Source organism: Haemaphysalis longicornis, unplaced genomic scaffold (assembly GCF_048455015.1).
Source record: "Haemaphysalis longicornis isolate Haplotype H1 unplaced genomic scaffold, Haemaphysalis longicornis Haplotype H1 scaffold_6, whole genome shotgun sequence".
Lineage (NCBI taxonomy): Eukaryota > Metazoa > Arthropoda > Arachnida > Ixodida > Ixodidae > Haemaphysalis > Haemaphysalis longicornis.
The window spans coordinates 27875824-27894722 of record NW_027526407.1 but is presented as its reverse complement, the minus strand read 5'-3'; the positions used below and the strand labels follow the sequence as shown (position 1 = coordinate 27894722).

The 18899-nt window shown below is 51.6% G+C and overlaps 2 protein-coding genes across 3 annotated transcripts in view; both read right to left on the bottom strand.

Annotated features, from left to right (window-relative positions):
• The window catches only part of LOC144142349 (TNF receptor-associated factor 2-like), a 66738-nt gene that overhangs the window by 25420 nt on the left and 22419 nt on the right, over positions 1-18899 (bottom strand). The window lies entirely within an intron of this gene.
• On the bottom strand, positions 11078-13510 carry LOC144142348 (uncharacterized). The gene has a single exon (XM_077673778.1). It carries the CDS (start codon positions 13243-13245, stop codon positions 11083-11085), a length of 2163 nt encoding a protein of 720 aa, XP_077529904.1. The 5' UTR covers positions 13246-13510; the 3' UTR covers positions 11078-11082.

Sequence of the window (18899 nt, the reverse complement as noted above, 5' to 3'; positions counted from 1 at the left end):
AAACGAACCGTAAGGGATAATTCGCGGAAATATGAAAAGTAAAAGCACGCGGACGTCCCAAAGCTTTTCTACACGCGAGTCTGAGCGCAAGGTAATACAAGTTTGCAAACAGGTAATGAAGCACCGCTACAACCTGACTGATATGACACAAATCCGGCTTTAAGTAAGCCTTGTACAATTCTAGTTCCATGATGCTCTCAAAAGGGTACAATTGATTTTTCCATTCTCACACACAGTGCACTTCCACACACTGTCGCACGCTTATAATCGAAGCTGAAATCTCCCGTTGCTTGCCTTGGAATGGCGCCCCTCCATTTCTCACACAGCTGCCCGTCGCTCGGTCAACAGAACAAGGAAACATTTTCTGGGGTATCGTTGTACAAGGAACGACATCCCGGGACGCAACTCATGTTCGGCATCGTCGTTGCACTACTTAAGTCGCATCACAAGAGCGCGATATGCACGTTACATATTTTCCCGCACAAAACAAACACAACTCGCCGCGGCTCCGCCGTTCGAGCCAGCGCAACGCCGCCCGAGGAGTGACCTCAATGAGAGGGTGGCGCCACCGCGCGGCGGCCAAACGCAGCATATGAAGCTCTCCCATTGAGTTACGGAGCAGATTCGTGACCAGTAAAGCATTGAAGGACTCTGGTAATACCTACTGCTGACCAGTTAATGCTTCCATCAATTGCGAACATAGAGTTAATACTACACCTCAGGAAGTAGGAATTTCCCCCCAATTCTATCCGGCTGAATCTTTTGGCATCCTATTACTATGTGGTCGATTGTTTCTTTATTCCTGCTACACACAACACATGGCTCATCCTGTGACGAATATTTGCTCATGTAAGTTCGAGTTCTCAAGCAGCCAGCCCGCGCCTCAAAGAGCAACGCACTACCTTTATTGTTGTCATAAAAGTTATCTTTCCGGATCTCTTTTTTGCTTGCTTTGTAGATTCCCAGCGATCCCTTCTTTTCCATCCTCTCTTTCCACATGAGCGTCTCTGTTTCCTTCACTTGCTTTTTAACTGCCCCCCTTGTTTATTTGCCGCGGTCAAGGTATATTTAGTCGCCAGCTTTCGCGTCCTCTTCCGCCATTAGGTGTCCACACTTTTAAGGTACACGTACCTGTGCACTCTGGCTGCCCAGTTCTGCTCATCTAAACGTCTAAGCCACTCACTCCTCAAAACGTATTTTACTTTGCGCTTCCCTCGCCTCAAATGAAGCCCAACCCATATCGCCTTGTACCGCCTCGAGCTCCCAGTGCCAATCCGCCGACTGCCTTTTGGTTAACCTCCAGTCCCGACAGGATATCGGACTTTAAGCATAATACGGCATTAGAGAACGTGAGCGCCGGCACCATTACCCCTTTCCAGATGCCTCGCACTACCTCGTACTTATTGTATCCCCAAAGTGTTCTATGTTTCATTACTGCTGCCATAGAGTTTCTTTGTATGAAACTCTATGACTGCTGCATTTCGTCTCCATCGAAGTGCTGACCGGAGCGCCACCCCGGCCACCGCGGCCGTGCATGAAACGAAATATCGCTTTCCCGTCGGCAGCGCAAGCGCGCTGACGCCACCTCCCCGCCAGGAATCGCCTCTTGTATAAAAATACAGGAGGCGATGCGCCAGGCGGATTTCAGATGCGTGGAAGCGGGCACGAGTTGACGATGTGGCCAAGTCATTTATGAAGTCTTCAGTTACAAACCACTTCAACGGAACAGAAGGCGACCTACTGGGGATGCTGAGATGGTGGCCCAAGCGGCAAAATGGACTGTAACGCAACGTTACTATCTAGTAACGTTGCTGTAACGGTAGTGAGGTTGCCAGAGTATCGCATGCAAGCAGCTGGTGCACTGTCTGTACGTATTTTTCTTTTGAATGTTTGCCAAATTCCTTGCGCCCGTCTCGTCGAGATACGGCCGCAAAAAAGTGGCGGGGAGGGGACCTAGGGTAATTTTGTTTTTTGAACCTAAGAACCCCCCTCACTTGCGCATAGCATGAAAAAAAGGGGGTGCTTACAATCAAGTAAACACGGGTACATTATATATATATATATATATATATATATATATATATATATATATATATATAAACACAAATAAGGGTTGGCAGTCAAGAAAACCTCTGAAAGCAAAGGGGAGAATATGGTAGGTCATTGAACAGATAAAGAATTTGGAAACAAAAAAAGTGGAGAAAAAATGCCCGCCAGGTGGGATCCGAACCCACGACCTCCAGAATACCGTTCTGGTGCGATAACCACTCTGCTACCGGCGGGGCTATTTTTCCCCTCCACTTTCGGGGGTATTTATGTCAATGTAATTTTCTCCTGTGCTTGGGGGTGGTAGCCAGCGCCACTCCGACTTCTCGGGGTGAATGGGGACCTTCTTTTTAACCCCCGGGCCGTGACTCGAGTGTCTACGACATGTCGAGAGTGGTCGACCAGCGTTGAACCCTCTTAAAGGAGCACTGACACCAATTTTTTCGGCGTTAATATTATTGCACAGTTCACTTCCTTAACTCAACAGAATACCCTGGCTGAAATATGAGCGGCCTGCGACGCGAAGAACATAGTTCAGTTGGATCTCATTTATCGCACCGACGGAGCAGCGCGCGGCGCGGCACTCAGCAAATGGACATCAGCGTGACATCAACCCGTGAAGCCAAAATAAGTGACGCGACAGCGCTCGTCAAAAACCCGTGACGTCACTTCACGAGCGCGGCCCCACGAGCGGCAAGCGGGCGCCGATGACTTCCGCACAAAGCGGTGAGGTTTGAAACAAACGATTTTCAGGCCGTTCAATGTAATTAACTATCGCGCGCTGAAGTATTTGAAGTGCTGTTTCAGGTTCGCCACACCATTAAGCATCGATAAAAGCAATAAAAGTGTAACATAAAATTTTCGTGTCAGTGCTGCTTTAAGCTCCTTATGGCACCAAGACTGTCAAAACAGAGGCCCTCGCTATGCATGTAGCGAATCAGAATAGGAAATGAGGGGCTCGTTGAAATAAGACAGAAATAAGGGTTGGCAGTCAAGAAAACCTCGGAAAGCAAAGGGGAGGATGTGGTAGGTCATTGAAACAGATAAAAAATTTGGAAAGAAAGTGGAGAAAAAATGCATAGCGAGGGCCTCTGTTCTGGCAGTCTTGGTGCCATAGGGAGCTTAAGAGGGTTCAACGCTGGTCGACCACTCTCAACATGTCGTAGACACTCGAGTCACGGCCCGGGGGTTAAAAAGAAGGTCCCCTTCACCTCGAGAAGTCGGAGTGGCGCTGGCTACCACCCCCAAACACAGGAAAAAATTACATTGACATAAATACCCCAGAAAGTGGAGGGGAAAATAGCCCCGCCGGTAGCGTAGTGGTTATCGCACCAGACCGGTATTCTACAGGTCGTGGGTTCGGATCCCACCTGGCGGGCATTTTTTCTCCACTTTCTTTCTTTCCAAATTCTTTATCTGTTTCAATGATCTACCATATCTATCAGTCGCAGTTTTATAATAAATAACACCAAGGCTCCTACCGGAGGCATGTGGTTGCAGAAATTCACTACAGATGATGACCACAATGCTACTCGGGAAAATCGAACTGAATTCCACTTCGAGATGAGTGTAACTGAAAAAATCCCGCTTGCCTGTTTATACGCTTTATGAAGCAAAATCTTCAAATTGGTTTTTGACAACTTTACGGCCAGCTGTATAAGCTTCTAAAAACGAATTACGGACTGAATCATTATTGAGAAATCCGTAAATACATAATTAGCCAAAAATCCCGATTCTCCCTATTACATGGCTAGCTGTTATGGAAACATCCTGTAAAACAGTTTTTACACATTTGTATTGGTTACCTATATATCAACAAAAACTTGTTCGATATCTCAACAGGCCTGTGACAAACAAAAATTTGTGGAACAGTCTTTTAGTGCTTCTCACTGTCTCAGTCGTGTAATTTTTGAAGAATTCAGCAATATTGAGCTCCTACACCATAATAGGAATGCTCGTGCTTCTCAGATCTGAACTTTTTACAACCACCACTTTGGCTTGGCATCACATAAAATGTTAAGCCTTCTGGGCCTGTCACGGGTGAAAATTTTAAAAAATCCGTCCTGCCCTTTTAGGGCGAAATACTTAAAATCGGTTTTGTGCATTTGTATGAGTAACATTTATTAGCAAAAACCAATTGGATAAATCACTCAGTGAAACATTTACTGGAGAATCGATAACACCCATTTTATTCCGAAATGTAGGATCCTCCAATAGTATTGGTTAAAGCGAAACCCTAAACATATCAGCAAAAGGGACTTCGATGCGGGTGAGCAAGATAATTACGAAATTACGGAAACACATGGTCTCTTTTTTTTTTGCCTGCTCAAAGCAGCTTTGAGCAGCTCCAAGCAGCTCCGTATTTTATTTGCCCATAGAACATCTATGGCGGGAGCAGTTTTGGGCTGCCTGGAACTGCTCAGAGCTGCTCTGAGGAGGCAAAAAAAAGAGACCTACAATTTCCCCCTTTTCCTCGGTTAGGAGCGCAATTTCGAAAAATCCCGCCTAAGTGAGCCCCTATACCACGACACAAATGTACTCCCAAAATTTCAAGACTGTAGAGACTTGAAATTGTGGGAGTGCCTCAAGTCTCTAGAAACTGGAAACTGCTAGACCTATAGGTCTAGCAGTTCTGGCTGGGCGTTATTGAGTCAGTCAGTGGGCCAGTCAGTCAGTTGCCCACTTCTCTTTATAGGTGTAGACTTATCTATATAGAGAGGTTGGCTACCAGGTTTTAATCTGTGGTGCTCTACTAGAGCTATCACTTTCAGTGTACTTGTGTCTACTTCGATCAGGCCAAAGGCCTCTGCCACAGACTTCCAACTGCTCGTTCGCTGCGCCGCCTACTGCCGCTTCTCCGCGGCGTTTACGGGATGAGCGCTGCGTGGTTGATAGGGGCTCGGCTCTCTTTCGCTTCTTTTCGCCTTTCCGCGCCCTAAACAACTTAATTGTTGCAGTTGGTGTTGCCTGCCTCAGCCCAGAGGGGGAAAAGAGTGGTGTCGGCGCTGCATTAGAGCCGCAGAGAAAGGGAAAAGCCATTGCACGGAAGAGAATGGAGAGTGTGTGGTGTCGGAGGTATATTAATGCACGTTCATACACCGACTTAGCGTAGGCGCGCGCGGCATATGGTTACGCTACGTCGGCTAATGGGGGGATTCCTATGCTCTGCTACGAATCGGCCCGCCACCGTACTTTGCCGCATCACACCTCGGCTGTGCGGCGAAGCCACTACGTGCGCCTTTCGAGCAAGGCGCCACCGTGTCGGTGACTCATACATTCACGCCGCGACAAGCCCGGCTCAGACGCTTCGCTATCGGCGCGATCAACATTCGATGGCACGCCGACAGAACAAGCCCAGGCCTGTTTCAAGGACACAGGCCCCGTCGATCGCAGCGGAATCCTCCTCTCTCCCTTCTCTCGGACGAGCATGTGCCGCTGCTACTGACTGCTTACGAACTCTGGAAAGAGCGTTGTGTGTGTCCGTGAAGTGCGTAGCGTGCGCAAAATGTAGCGGGAAGGCTGTTTTGACCGTTGCCGCTTTTGGGTATAAATAGAGCCGCCCAAACGCTGTAACCCATTCCTGTTAGAGCAGCGAATCCATGCTGTCACTCTGCTCGAGTACTGTGTTGTAACCTCGCCCGTCGGGGCATTGTTCTTTGGCTTCGGCTCACCTCTCGCTATGAAGTAAACAGTTACGTTAGCCTACGGCTTCTGGACTTCTTCACGGCTGCAACAGCGGCTAGCCGCTCGCTCTACACCACACTACCACCCGAATGCCGGAGGCGACGGAGCTCGGATCGGGTCGGCCCACCCGGTCGCAGCAACTGGTGTCAGCGCTGGGATGACACGGTCGCAACAGCTCCAACGCCGTATAACCGACGGCGCGTTCAGCGGAGCTCGGCGCACTTCGGCGGCACGGGGGCCGAGATGGGACATGTCTATTTCGCGCGCAACGCGGCGGACACGCCGGCCCTGTATCCCGGTATGCACCTCGCCAGAACACCCAGACTGGGCGCTCGCGCACCCGTTTTTCGCCCACGGCCGCCCACGGCAGGGCAAGAGCGGTGGCTCGACTGTTTCGTGAATTTAAACGCAGGCTGTGCACTAATCGCAAAACCTTCTGCGCATGCGCCAGCCGGAGGGAGCACATGGTTACGATGCGCCGGCCTAGCTGGAGTGTACACAGTTGGCCTACACGACGTGCCATCGCCGACCGCGCGCCTTCTAGACTAGCGGGTCGGAGCCACGAGAGGAGGGAAGGGCCAACGTTACTAGAATAAACTAGTAACGTTGGGAAGGGCACCGTGGCGGAGCCGCTCCCGCCAGAAACCACGCGGACATCGCCGGCCGGCAAGACGCGGCAGTTCCGTGCACTTCGTAAATGTACTACGCCCCGCGGTCAATCGTACTTTACAATTCGTGAACGTGCGCAATGCAATGAAAGCGAAACAACATTGCTGGGTAATCGGGCACAATATGAATGGTTCGGCCCGCCAATTTTTTTTAACACGAAAGTGTCATGAAGATTTCAGTTACGTCATATCTGTCACGGAAGTGACGCCAGTACAACGAAGCAAGCGGCCTGTAAAGGATGCACCCCTGCACACATGGTCTTGTTGCGGGGAAGCAACCTTTAGTACTAAAAAGTACGTTATACTTCAAGTTGTTCGTTTTCGGGTTTTATATTTTAACACGGAAGTGTTTTATGCCGGGATACACCAAGGTTTCACTGATGTCATATCCATCACGGAAATGACGCCAATACACTTTTGCCGGACGTCGCTCGCCAAGCACACCCACAAGACAGCCGCCGACTCGCAAATCATGCTTAGCAGCAGATTTCGCTGCACGTTTCACTTTCGTGTTTTACCGATTCCTATGGCAGAGGAATCAACCACATTTTTTTTTCTTCTCATCCCTGCACGGAATTCTTGGTCCACACCTACTGCTGGCCCCGACTCTAGGCAGCCAGCCGTCCTGATGGTCCAACGACTGTCACTTCACCGCAACGACCACGATGCCTTCCAAGTTCCACGAGTTCGTTCCCCTGGCCCAAGACGTCCGAGTAATTACTGTTCCCACGCGTCACTTCTACCCCGCTTCCATGGCGCGTTGGGGACGAGCTGAGTTTTCCTTTCAGGTTCTGCCCAACAAGTCACACCGCGGGAGTGCAGCGGTTGTATGCATTTCTTTTTAGTGACAGAGGCTGCAGCCTACTACCCAACTTGACACACGCCTCCGGAATGCACCACAGCCCAGCTTTCGAGCGGAGTTCCAGGCATGTTTGCAGTGCTTCCCCCGATTCCCTGGACAGGACGATTTCATTCGCAAAGTTCGAGTGGTTTACAGATTTACCCGTACCCCTGACTCCAGCCAGTCAATCTTCTTAACTACCGCCTGGAATGGGCTCTAAACAGTTTCGGAGATGCTTGTCTTACGCACCCGGTGACAGGAAACTGCCACACCTTTTTATTAAAGATTATTATTTTGTTAGCAACAGACGGGCATTTTGGCGTACATTTTCAGCGTCGAGAGCGACAAAACAAAACAACAGAAAAAGAACAGCACGTTCGGAGAGAGGCGAGTTTTCACTGCAGCTCGTTGCTAGGGGACCGTCAAGTAGAGGCTCTCCGCTAAACACACCCCGTCACTGCTTGCACGCGTTGTCTTACTCATTCATTATGCACAATGTCTCCGTGTGTGCAAACATAAGGCATACAAACTTCCCGTGGCGCTTGAAGCGCCTGCCCCGAGTCAAGAGAGGTCGGGGCCGCGAACTTACTGTAAAACGGACTGTACAGCGAGTGCAAGGCCGAGTAGAGGGAAAAAACAGGATGGAATGGAAATGACGGCGACGAAATGCCGCTACCGGCCGGGCAACAAGACGAGACAGGCATACATAGTCCGCTGCTAAAGCCGGCAAACGGAACTCTAGCTGAGGCGGTTAATCGTAAACCATGGTTGGCGCGCTATGCGAGTGGTCTGCGATAGAGGTCCTCTATGTATCTCCCGCTGTATAGAAGAACTCTCCCAAGGAACCACCGGACGTCCGTCGGCCGTCCACATACGTCCATCCCGGCTCTAGCGAACATCCGCGAGACGTCCGTTTCAGAGCCGATGGACATACCATAGACGTCCGTGCGATGACCGGATTTAACACTTCCGTACGTCCATTCGGACGCCAGAAATCGGATGTATTTTGGATGTTCAGTAAAAAAATTCATCATCATAATCATCATCATCATCAGCCTATCTACGCCCTTAGATCTCCAATTATCCCGTCTGTGCTGTGACCAATTTATTCCCGCAAACTTCTTGATCTGATATGCCTGTTACCTATTATTGAGAGCCGTTGGCTTGGTTGAACTGAAATAACTCGTTTTTATTTAACTGATTATGTTTACACGGTGGCTCGCGCGGCCCATCGGGGAGCGCTCTTCTTGCTCTCTGCGGCGGCGGTGCGCGGGTGCGGCTTCCGCTCGCCTGCTCATCGCACCTGGAGCAGCTCGGTTGGCTCGGTGGCGTCATCCCGCGGAGGCGCCGCGTACATTCGGCCATCCTGCATTAACGACCGTCCCGGTCGGAACTTTTGTCTTCGTCCGATTCTGAGCTTTCCGAGTCGATGTCCTTCGCCCAAAGCTTCAGCTTGTCGACGGGAGCTACGCTGGAATATGCCCTTCGTGTCCTCCGGGTGTGTTGGATGTCTCTGATGCGGTAGCGGTCATTGGGAAGCTTCTCGGCTATGACGTACGGTCCCTTGTATTTGACCTTAAGTTTTCGGGATTCTCCGCTCGCTGTGGGTTCTCGCTCAACTAGAACGATGTCTCCCGGTTGAAACTCAGACGGTTCAGCCCGCTTCTTGTTGTAACGTGTTTGCTGCTTATGTTGGGCCTCACGAATGTTTTCCGTTGCTGCGGCCCTCTTCTCCTCCAACTCTTTGTCGAAATGTTCTGTGAGAGCGTCCTCCACGCAGTCACCCGTAATGCTCCGTGATCTGAAGTTGAACAGAAGTCCAAACGGTGTAGTCTTCGTGGCCTGGTGCACGGTGTTATTAATACCCCACTGCACCTGAGGCAGTGTCGAGTCCCAGTCCCGACCGTCTTCTCTTTTGGTCATGCTTGCCACCGCCGGAGTTATCATGCGGTTGTACCGTTCCACTTGACCGTTGGCTCGTGGGGTGGCAGTTGCAGTCTTGACGTGCGTGATTCGAAAGCTTTCACACATTGCCCTGAACTTCACACTAGTGAATGCAGTCCCTCTATCGGTGATTACCATATTCGGTGGCCCGAAAATGCTAGCAATTTCCTGAAGAAACAGCACCGCTGGTCCAGCCGAAGTGTTACGAACAGCTCGCAACATGACGAACTTCGTGAAGCCATCAACAGCCACAATTATGTACGCGTTGCCCGACTTGCTCCGAACAAATGGGCCGAGATGATCGATGTGGATCGTATGAAATGGCTTGTTCACCTTCTCGATGCTATGCAGCTTGCCTGGTTTTCTTCCGGCGGGCGTCTTGTGGAAAAGGCATTCAACGCAAGCGGCTATGTATCGCTTAACGTAGCGCCTCATGCCTGGAAACCAATAGTTCTCTCTTAACCTTGACAGCGTCTTGTCCACAGCGAAATGCCCGATGTCGTCGTGACAAGCCTTCACTACCCTCCAACGTGTCTGACTTGGGACGACCCAGAGAAGCCTTTCCTGTGAACCTCCGTCTTGAAACTTCTTGAACACCTTGCCGTTGTGCAACTGATATTCGCTTTGCACGCGCCGATCTTCTTTCGTGAGGCATTGTTTTTTTTCTAACCTCTCCTTCAGTGCCATTATTTTGGGATCGTTAACTTGCGCGATAGCAAGGCAGTCTTCTACTTCCACGCACGTAGCGAGGATCTGAATGCCGCCAACGACATCGGTCTCTTCGGGAGGGTCGTGTGGTGAGCGGCTGAGTGCGTCGACATGCGCCATGGTCGTGCCCTTTCGATACTCAACATCGAAGGTAAACTCTTGCAGTCGAAGCCACCACCTGCCAATCCGAGGTAGGAGTGTTCGTTTACTCATCGTTGCCCGCACGGCATTGCAGTCAGTCACCACTTTGAAGTTTAATCCTATTAGGTAGGACCGGAACTTCTCCAGCGCCCACACAACTGCCAATGTTTCCAGCTCGTAGGAGTGGTATCTCTCCTCACACTCGGTTGTCCGTCGGCTGGCGTACACGACGGGATGGAGCTGCCCGTTAGCTTGCTCTTGTAAGAGAATAGCTCCCAGCCCATCTCTGCTGGCATCTGTGTGAACTTCCGTTCTTGCGTCGAACGAGAAATGAGCCAAGATAGGCTTTTCGATTAACCTCTTTTTCAGCTCGGCGAACGCAAAGTCTTGTTCTGCAGTCCACTTCCAAGTTTCGTCCTTAGAAGTCAGTTTCGTCAAAGGCTTAGCAATAGTGGCGAACCCCTTGACAAATCGTCGGAAATAGCTTGCGAGTCCCAGGAATCGGCGGACCTCGTGCACATTTGTCGGTTTCGGAAATTCAGCTACACACTGAAGTTTGAGAGTTCCTGGTTGCACCCCTTCAGCAGAAATGTCGTATCCAAGGTAGTCGACTCGGTCGCAGAAGAAGTAGCACTTACTCAACCGTAGCGTCAGTCCCGCTCTTCGTAGAGCCTCCAAAATCTTTCGCAGGTGCTCGAGTCCCTCGTCTACAGTTGTCGTTGGGAGCAAGATGTCATCCATGTAGGCGAGTGCCACAGAGTAACGCAGAGGTCCCAGAACCGCGTTGATCATCCGCTGGAATACCGCTGGGGCGTTGGCCAACCCAAACGGCATCCGGACGAACTCGTAGTGCCCGTCAGGGGTGACGAACGCTGTCTTGTGTCTGGACTCCTTTTCCATGGGGATCTGGTAATAACCAGACGCCAAGTCGAGACTCGTGAAGAAGCACTTTCCGCGGAGGCGGTCCAGCTGATCATCAATTAGTGGCAACGGGTACCTGTCCTTTTTCGTCACACGGTTAAGTGCACGGTAGTCGACACAAATCCTCAGTTATCCTGTCTTCTTTCGCACGAGGAGAATAGGGCTGGCGTGGTCAGAAGTCGAGTCGACAACGATTCCCGCTTGCTTCAGTTCTTCGATCATCTCTTTCGTGTGAGCCCTCTCTGCGAAGGAAAGTCGGTAGGGACGGAATCTCACTGGCTCATCTGTCGTCAGCTCGATCTTCATTTCCGCTGCACTGGTCTGCCCGATCTCCGAAATGTTGCGTGCGAAGCAATCACGATACTCGTCGATAAGGCATTCCAGCATTTTTCGCTGGTGTGGAGTGACGGCAGGTCCAGTTTTTATCTCTTCGCGTGGCATCGGCTGTCGCTGAGTGACGTGGACGTTTATTTCTCGCTCCGGCATATCGTCTGGATAGCAGATTTCCGCTCGTGCTACCCGCTCGTGTTCCTTGATGTCCAAGTCATGGTTTGACATGTTCATGATGGGTAGTCGTGTCTCGTACGCCTCGTCGACAGTTACGACGCAGCGTGGTATGCAATGCTCACGTCCTTCCTGACACCTGAATTGTGCGTCGACAAACACATCTGTGTTGGGCATGCCACCCGTGGCGTAGAGCTTGACGAATCCCACAAACTTCGGCGGAACAACGGTTGACTCCTTGGCCCACAGGCAGACTGAACGTTGGGGCAGATCGGGGATCTCAATGGAACGCAGCGTGTCGTCGGTTTCGTGGACGTTCTCGCGCTCCTCAAAAATCCTGACTGTCTGTCGCCGCCTTACAATCGTTACGTGAGGCTGTTCCGTGAACGGTTGCCCAACAAGTAGTGGTATGGACTGCGAGCTGCTTGGTACCACGTACAGATGAACGTCAGCTGTCGCTTGGTCGACCGTGATGGTAGCACTTGCTTCGCCGCAAGGCGTCACACATCCCGATCCATACCCTCCAATAGAGAGTGGTTCTTTGAGTTTCGTGTAGGAGATTTCCAGCCGTTCTGCATCTTCCTGACGTAGGGTTACGCACTGGCTCCCCAAGTCGACGTAGGCACGTATTTCATGTCCGTTCAGTTTCGCTGGCATGAAATATTTCTCGTTCACTGCTTCGGTAGCGCGGAAGTCGGATTTCACAACGTTTTGAGCGACGCGCGGCTCTCGTTCCTTCTTCGCTCTGCAGTCTCTCGTTTCGTGGCCCACTCGTCCGCAAGCGCCGCATCGCGCTTTTCGTTGGGGAGAGGGGCAATGGAGAGACAAATGGCCGTATTCGTTGCAGTTGAAGCACAGCGGTTCCCCTTTCTCGTTGGAGAGAGGCTTCTTCCTCTGTCTGCGTGAGAGGGAGTCTCGGCGATCGTCGGCCATGCTGGCTCCGGTTGCCTTGGTAAGGTGATCGGCCCCTTCGAAGAGCCCCTTTTGATAGTCGGTGAAATGCTTGGCGTTTTGGCGGGAAGCCGACGAAACTACGTTTCCTAGACGATCTTCTAGACGCTTGAGACAGTGAAGCAATTCTTCGGGAGTATCGTACGTGCGAACGCTCACTGCTCGAATTGTGTCTGGATCATTCAGGCCGGTGATGATGTACTCGACACAGCCTTTGTCACTGATATTACACCGGCGAGCCTTGGCGAGCTTGTCGTAGTAATAAGATTCGATGGGCTCACCTCGCTTGCGACAACGGGCTTCCATTTCACGGTGGAGGCGTTGCATTCCTGATGTCGACGGAAATGCACGCTTTAGTTCGTCTTTCCACTGCACCCACGTTTTGTCCACTGATGGCAGGGAATCGTACCAGGTCTTGGCCGGGCCTTCCAATCTGCATAGTGCGTTGCAGGAGGTCAGCCTGTCCGACCAACCGTAAATGTCAGCCAAGTCGTCGACTCGCCGAATCCACGTGTCGACGGTCGAGCAGCCTGATGAAAGGGGATCGAACGATGGCACCAGACGCGAAGTCTCTGCCGCGGGCGTAACGGGCGTGGCAGGCGTCTGTTGCGTTTGAAGGAGCGCCATACCGTTTATCGCCTCCCTCACGGCTGCCTGTACAGCTGCTTGGATGACGGCTGCCATGTCCATCGCCGGCTGTGGTGTCGTGGAGTCACTCGGGACTTCGTTTTCGGATCTCGTGTCGCTGCGCGCCCCGTCGTCACCGCTGGCCTGGTTCGCGCCATCTTCGTTCGTTGTCGCTGAAGATGCTGCGCTTCGCGTCACAGGCCCCATCATAACTGCTGGGCGGCTTCTCACGTTCGGACGTTGTGATTTGATCCCGCTTCTGAACTGTTACCTATTATTGAGAGCCGTTGGCTTGGTTGAACTGAAATAACTCGTTTTTATTTAACTGATTATGTTTACACGGTGGCTCGCGCGGCCCATCGGGGAGCGCTCTTCTTGCTCTCTGCGGCGGCGGTGCGCGGGTGCGGCTTCCGCTCGCCTGCTCATCGCACCTGGAGCAGCTCGGTTGGCTCGGTGGCGTCATCCCGCGGAGGCGCCGCGTACATGCCCATCTAATTTGCCGCCGCCTTCCACGCTTGCCTTCTCTTGTTCTTTTACAAGAGAGAGAGATAATATTTTATTCACAGGTAGAAAGTGAGGAGGAGTTGTAGGGAGCGCTGCGAGATTCAGAGGCCTCGGTCCAGGCTTCTGCTGACGGCTTCTTGAATGAAGTCAATCAGGCCGCGTTGCTCCTCACCTAGACGAGAAGAGGAGCAACGCGGCCTGATTGACTTCATTCAAGAAGCCGTCAGCAGAAGCCTGGACCGAGGCCTCTGAATCTCGCAGCGCTCCCTACAACTCCTCCTCACTTTCTACCTGTGAATAAAATATTATCTCTCTCTCTTGTAAAAGAATTATAAAATCACAGACGTTTTATTGACGAGAACGATATGTTCCTACAGCGAATGGTGCACCACTACACCCCGCAACACCAACGGTGTACGGGGAAGACAAGTATACACGAACACGGCAAAATTGCTTCACACGATTTGCTAGCGGTTCTCAATCCTTATATTCCCTTCCCCAAAGGGATCATAATTGGAGTCGGTGAGGTGCTTCACAAAACTTAAAAAAATCGGCTTAAATTCAGTAGTATACATATGAAACTTGCAAAATACAAATCAGGGTGTTGATCTACAAAATCTTTTAAATTGAAAAGCAGAGTAGCTTTTTTGTTTTTGCCTTTATATTCAATTTACACCACTTGATGCTTCGTGGTAACTTTCTACGCCCATAGGTGAATGTCCTGCGGACATTCAGAAATGTATATCCTTTGTGCATTCGTCACTGGATGTCCACTGTACGTCCGCAAATCTACATCCAAACATGAACGTACAGAGGACGCTCAAACTTTGCATTGGATGTTCGGCTGTTTTTCGGACGACGTCCATGGTTGCTTGGGCTATAGGTCCGCGAGAAACCCGCGTAGTGAAGCAAGGCATGCGCTCGGGGCTGAGCCCCTCACGTTCGCAAGGGATAAAGATGAGATGCTCTCCAAGACCCACTATGTGACCTCCCGCGCATAGGTCCTCCACTTTTGCAAGTTCAGTAGGTCTCTGTGGGTTACCTACCAAACAATGCGCGAAACGATCCTCCAACTTCGCCAAGAGAATGCGCGCCTCGCGCAGGAAAACCATGCTCTCCGCCAACGTCTCAACTCCCCCACCCTTAAACTCGCCTGCTGCACCAACGCAGCCAGAAGCACAAGCTACCCTTGCATCGGACTCCCAGCCTCCCCCTCTCAAACGAAAAGCAGAAACCGATCAACCTCTCCAAACTGCGGCCTCTGCCCCCAACACGCAGGAACTACGTGCCGAATATCAAGAGCTTTTTCTATCATTTCAAAACAAAACGACTGAGCAAATAACTGCGCTCCAACAATCAATGCATGACCTTCACACAGAGGTACTTGAATGGATGCGCACCATCACCCAACAGCCCCTGATCACAGCCCCTCCCTTACTAGCGCCCATCGACGCCCCCCCTTCCTATTGATGCTGACGCCGACCAAGAACTCTAAATGCACTGTTTTCTGGCAATGGAACTGCCGTGGATGCCGACACAAGCGGTACACTCTGCAGGCGCTCCTCACCACATTGCCCAAAACCCCTGATATTATAGCTTTACAAGAGACTGGACCCAATGTAAAACTACTTAATTACACACCCTACCTTAACCCTAACTTTCCTCAAGTGGCCACGCTAATTCAACGCAACTATAGCGTAGAGCAGCACACTCTGTGTTCAGACATCCCCCACATTTTCATCGTAATACTGCCGAAGAAACTCGGACAGACCAGGCTCCACGTTCTCAATATATACAGTTCTCCGAAGCAAACAAAACATGCCTTCCGCGACCTCTTCCACTCTGCTCTCACAATCGCCAACCGTCACCCACTTGTCATCCCAGGTGATTTTAACGCCCCTCACATCGCCTGGGGTTATCACCGCACCACCAAGAAGGGTCGCCTCCTCTGGGACACTATTCAAGCCCTCCACAATACAGCACACAATGAGCCCGATCTAGCCACCCGAATTGGTACCAGCGTCCAACGCGACACGGCACCCGACCTTACACTCTCCCACTGCCTCGGTCCGGCCGCTTGGCAACCTACTCCACATACACTGGGAAGTAATCATTATATTACCGAGCTAAGCACCTCGCTACAGCTATCCCCCCATGAACATCCCACCCACACTACGATCACAGATTGGGACGCCTTCCGATTAGAAAGCCAACACATACCACCCCCACAAGGGAGCACAGAGGAGGACTTAGAGGAGTGGGTCTCTAACATTCTGCGTACAAAGCAAGAGCACGATCGCCCAATCGACCCGGACATTCCTGCGGAGTATGTAGACTCCAAAATGCTTCACCTTTGGGAAGCATATTCCAGTCTCGAGCGACGGTGGAAGCGTCACAAACACCGCCATCGACTCCGCCGAAAGTTAAATTTACTTCGACAGGAAATCACGAAACATGCAACCTATCTGGCCAGAACCAGCTGGATCCAACTATGCGACGATATGAGGGGCAAGCTTTCCATGCGTCGCACATGGGAATTACTCCGTCATCTCCTCGATCCCACAAAATCCCGAACGCATCAACACACGCGTATAACCCAGCTTCTCCATGGTTTAAACCTGTCCCAAGAGGCCATCCTTCGACAGCTCCACACTACATACATCCCGAAGCCATTTCCTTCTGACTCCACCCCCCTTTTCTACACCGGCACCCCTAATTCGGAGCTAGATGCTGAAATTACGCGAGAGGAGGTAGAGGCAGCATTACGCGCCCTTCGACGGCAAACGGCTCCTGGCCCGGACAAAATCTCGAATAAAATTCTTCGCCATCTGGATGACATATCTATAGACCTCCTCACCCAATTCTTCAATACACACTGGAACGCTGGTACACTACCTCGTGGTTGGAAACACTCTCGATATCACTTCGATTCCCAAGCCAGCCAAACCTCTCGCACTGCCCAATCTACGACCAATCTCGCTCACCTCCTGTCTCGGAAAACTTTTCGAAAACGTCATTCATAATCGGCTATCCGCACACCTTGAAGAACATTCCCTCTTTCCTCCCAACCTCATAGGCTTCCGCCCCGGACTGTCCACACAGGACGCCCTTCTGCAAATCCACCATGATATTCTACAACACCCCCCCAGCAGAGACTATGCTTCAATCCTCGCCTTAGATCTCCATAAGGCATTTGATCAGGTAGGGCACTCCGCCATTCTTAGCTCCATCAACACACTGCACCTAGGCGAGCGAACATACACCTACATACGCAATTTCCTCAGTGACCGCACCGCCACTCTCCGACTGGGCACCGTCAAATCAAACATTTTCGACATGCCCAACAGAGGCACCCCCCAAGGGGCCGTTCTTTCGCCTCTACTATTCAATCTCTCCATGCTCCCTCTCGCGAATGCTCTAGAAAATATACCGTCCCTCCACTCGACAATATACGCGGACGACATTACACTTTGGGTCACGCAAGGCAGCGACGGCCACATAGAGGCCACACTCTCAGCAGGTGCTGCCACAGTCTCCCGTCTTGCTGCACAAGCAGGCTTGACTTGCTCGGCGTCTAAATCAGCACTCCTACTCCTTCCTCCACCTAGAATTAGACCCACTCCCCTGACCACCATTCAGGTAATGCTGGACGGACAACCAATCCCCTGGGTCTCCCAGCTTCGCCTTCTCCAACAGGAGCAGCACAGACACCATACATCTCTTGCGCGCTCACACCATCCAGACAATTGGTCTCATTAAACGTATCACGTCTAGGAAACATGGGCTAACGAAATTAGAACGGCTGCGAATTGTGCAGTGCTTCCTGGTGAGCCGTTTTTGCTATCACCTCCCGTACGCACAGCTCACCCCCTCTCAACGTACCTCCCTCGATGCCTTACTTCGGAGAGGCTATCGCTCCGTGCTGCTACTGCCCCCCCCACGCACCCACCCAACGACTCCTCGCGCTTGGTATACATAATACCACAGACGAACTAATCGAAGCCCATCGCCTGGCCCAGCTTACGCGCCTTTCCCAGACCCCGGCTGGTCGGCAGATCCTCGATCGAATTCATGCCAACCCCCCGCTTATACTAGATCCTCCAGCTCACATCCCCCAGCTTCTCCGCGGGCGTCTCCACATTAAGCCGATCCCGCGAAATATGCATCCAGCTTACCACCGCGGACGCCGTCTAGCCCGAGCCCAAGCACACCTCTCCCGCTACCCTCCCTCTGAGCATACTCTCTACGTAGACGCAGCGGCCTACCCCACCCATCCTGCCTTCGTACTCGCTGTAGTAGGCGCTTCTCCAACAATCCCTCAGGCTTCAGCTACAGTCGCCACCACCTCCTCGGTAACTGCGGAAGAGGCAGCCATTGCCCTTGCCCTAACTCAATTACCTACCCCCCAGATCATTTTATCTCACTCCCAAACTGCCATACGAAATTACACAAAGGGCGTCATTTCCACAGCTGCCCTAAAAATTCTTCTTCAGAATCCCCCTGCCCACCCCGTGATGCTGCTGTGGACTCCGGCCCACACCGGCGTAGGTTGTAATGAGACGGCACACCAACACGCCCGAGCTTTGATATCCCGGGCTCCCGTTTCTTTTACGCCTACACACGGCATCCCCGAAATGTCCCACGCGTACCTACTTACGTACAGGGACATAACTCAACATTACCGCCTCCTCCGCAGGAACCTACCTCCCCCGCACCCTTCACTTACTCCGCCGGCAGCGCACATGTGGCGGCTCTTACAAACGCACACTTTCCCACACCGCACTCTCCTTGTGAGCTGGCGAAAGCACAGTGGGGTGAATTCTGTGACAAAATGCGGGGTAATCTTGGCATGCGTCGCACATGGGCCATACTCCGATACATGCTCGATCCTAAGCAGTCAAAAACGGCAAATCACCATCGCCTAACACAAATAATTCAAAACTACCCAGGCACCAATCAAGAACTAATAGAAGAAATCCAAACCCTCTACATAGCGCAGGGCTCACCTGAGCCCTTACCTCCTTATCGAGGACCAGACAATAGCGCGTTGGATCTCTATATAACAGAAGCTGAAGTCAGAGCAGCCCTGACTCGTCTCCGTCCAGGGTCTGCGCCAGGTATGGATGGCGTGACCAATAAGATGTTACGAAACCTCGATGACAACTCAATTACCACGCTAACCCGATACTATAATCATTACTGGTCATCAGGAAGCCTACCCCCCGCGTGGAAACATGCTAAAATATCCCTTATTCCTAAACCGGGAAAGCCCCTCAGCCTAGAACACCTACGGCCAATTTCTCTAACTTCGTGTATGGGCAAAGTGCTGGAACACATTATTCACGCACGATTAATAAAAC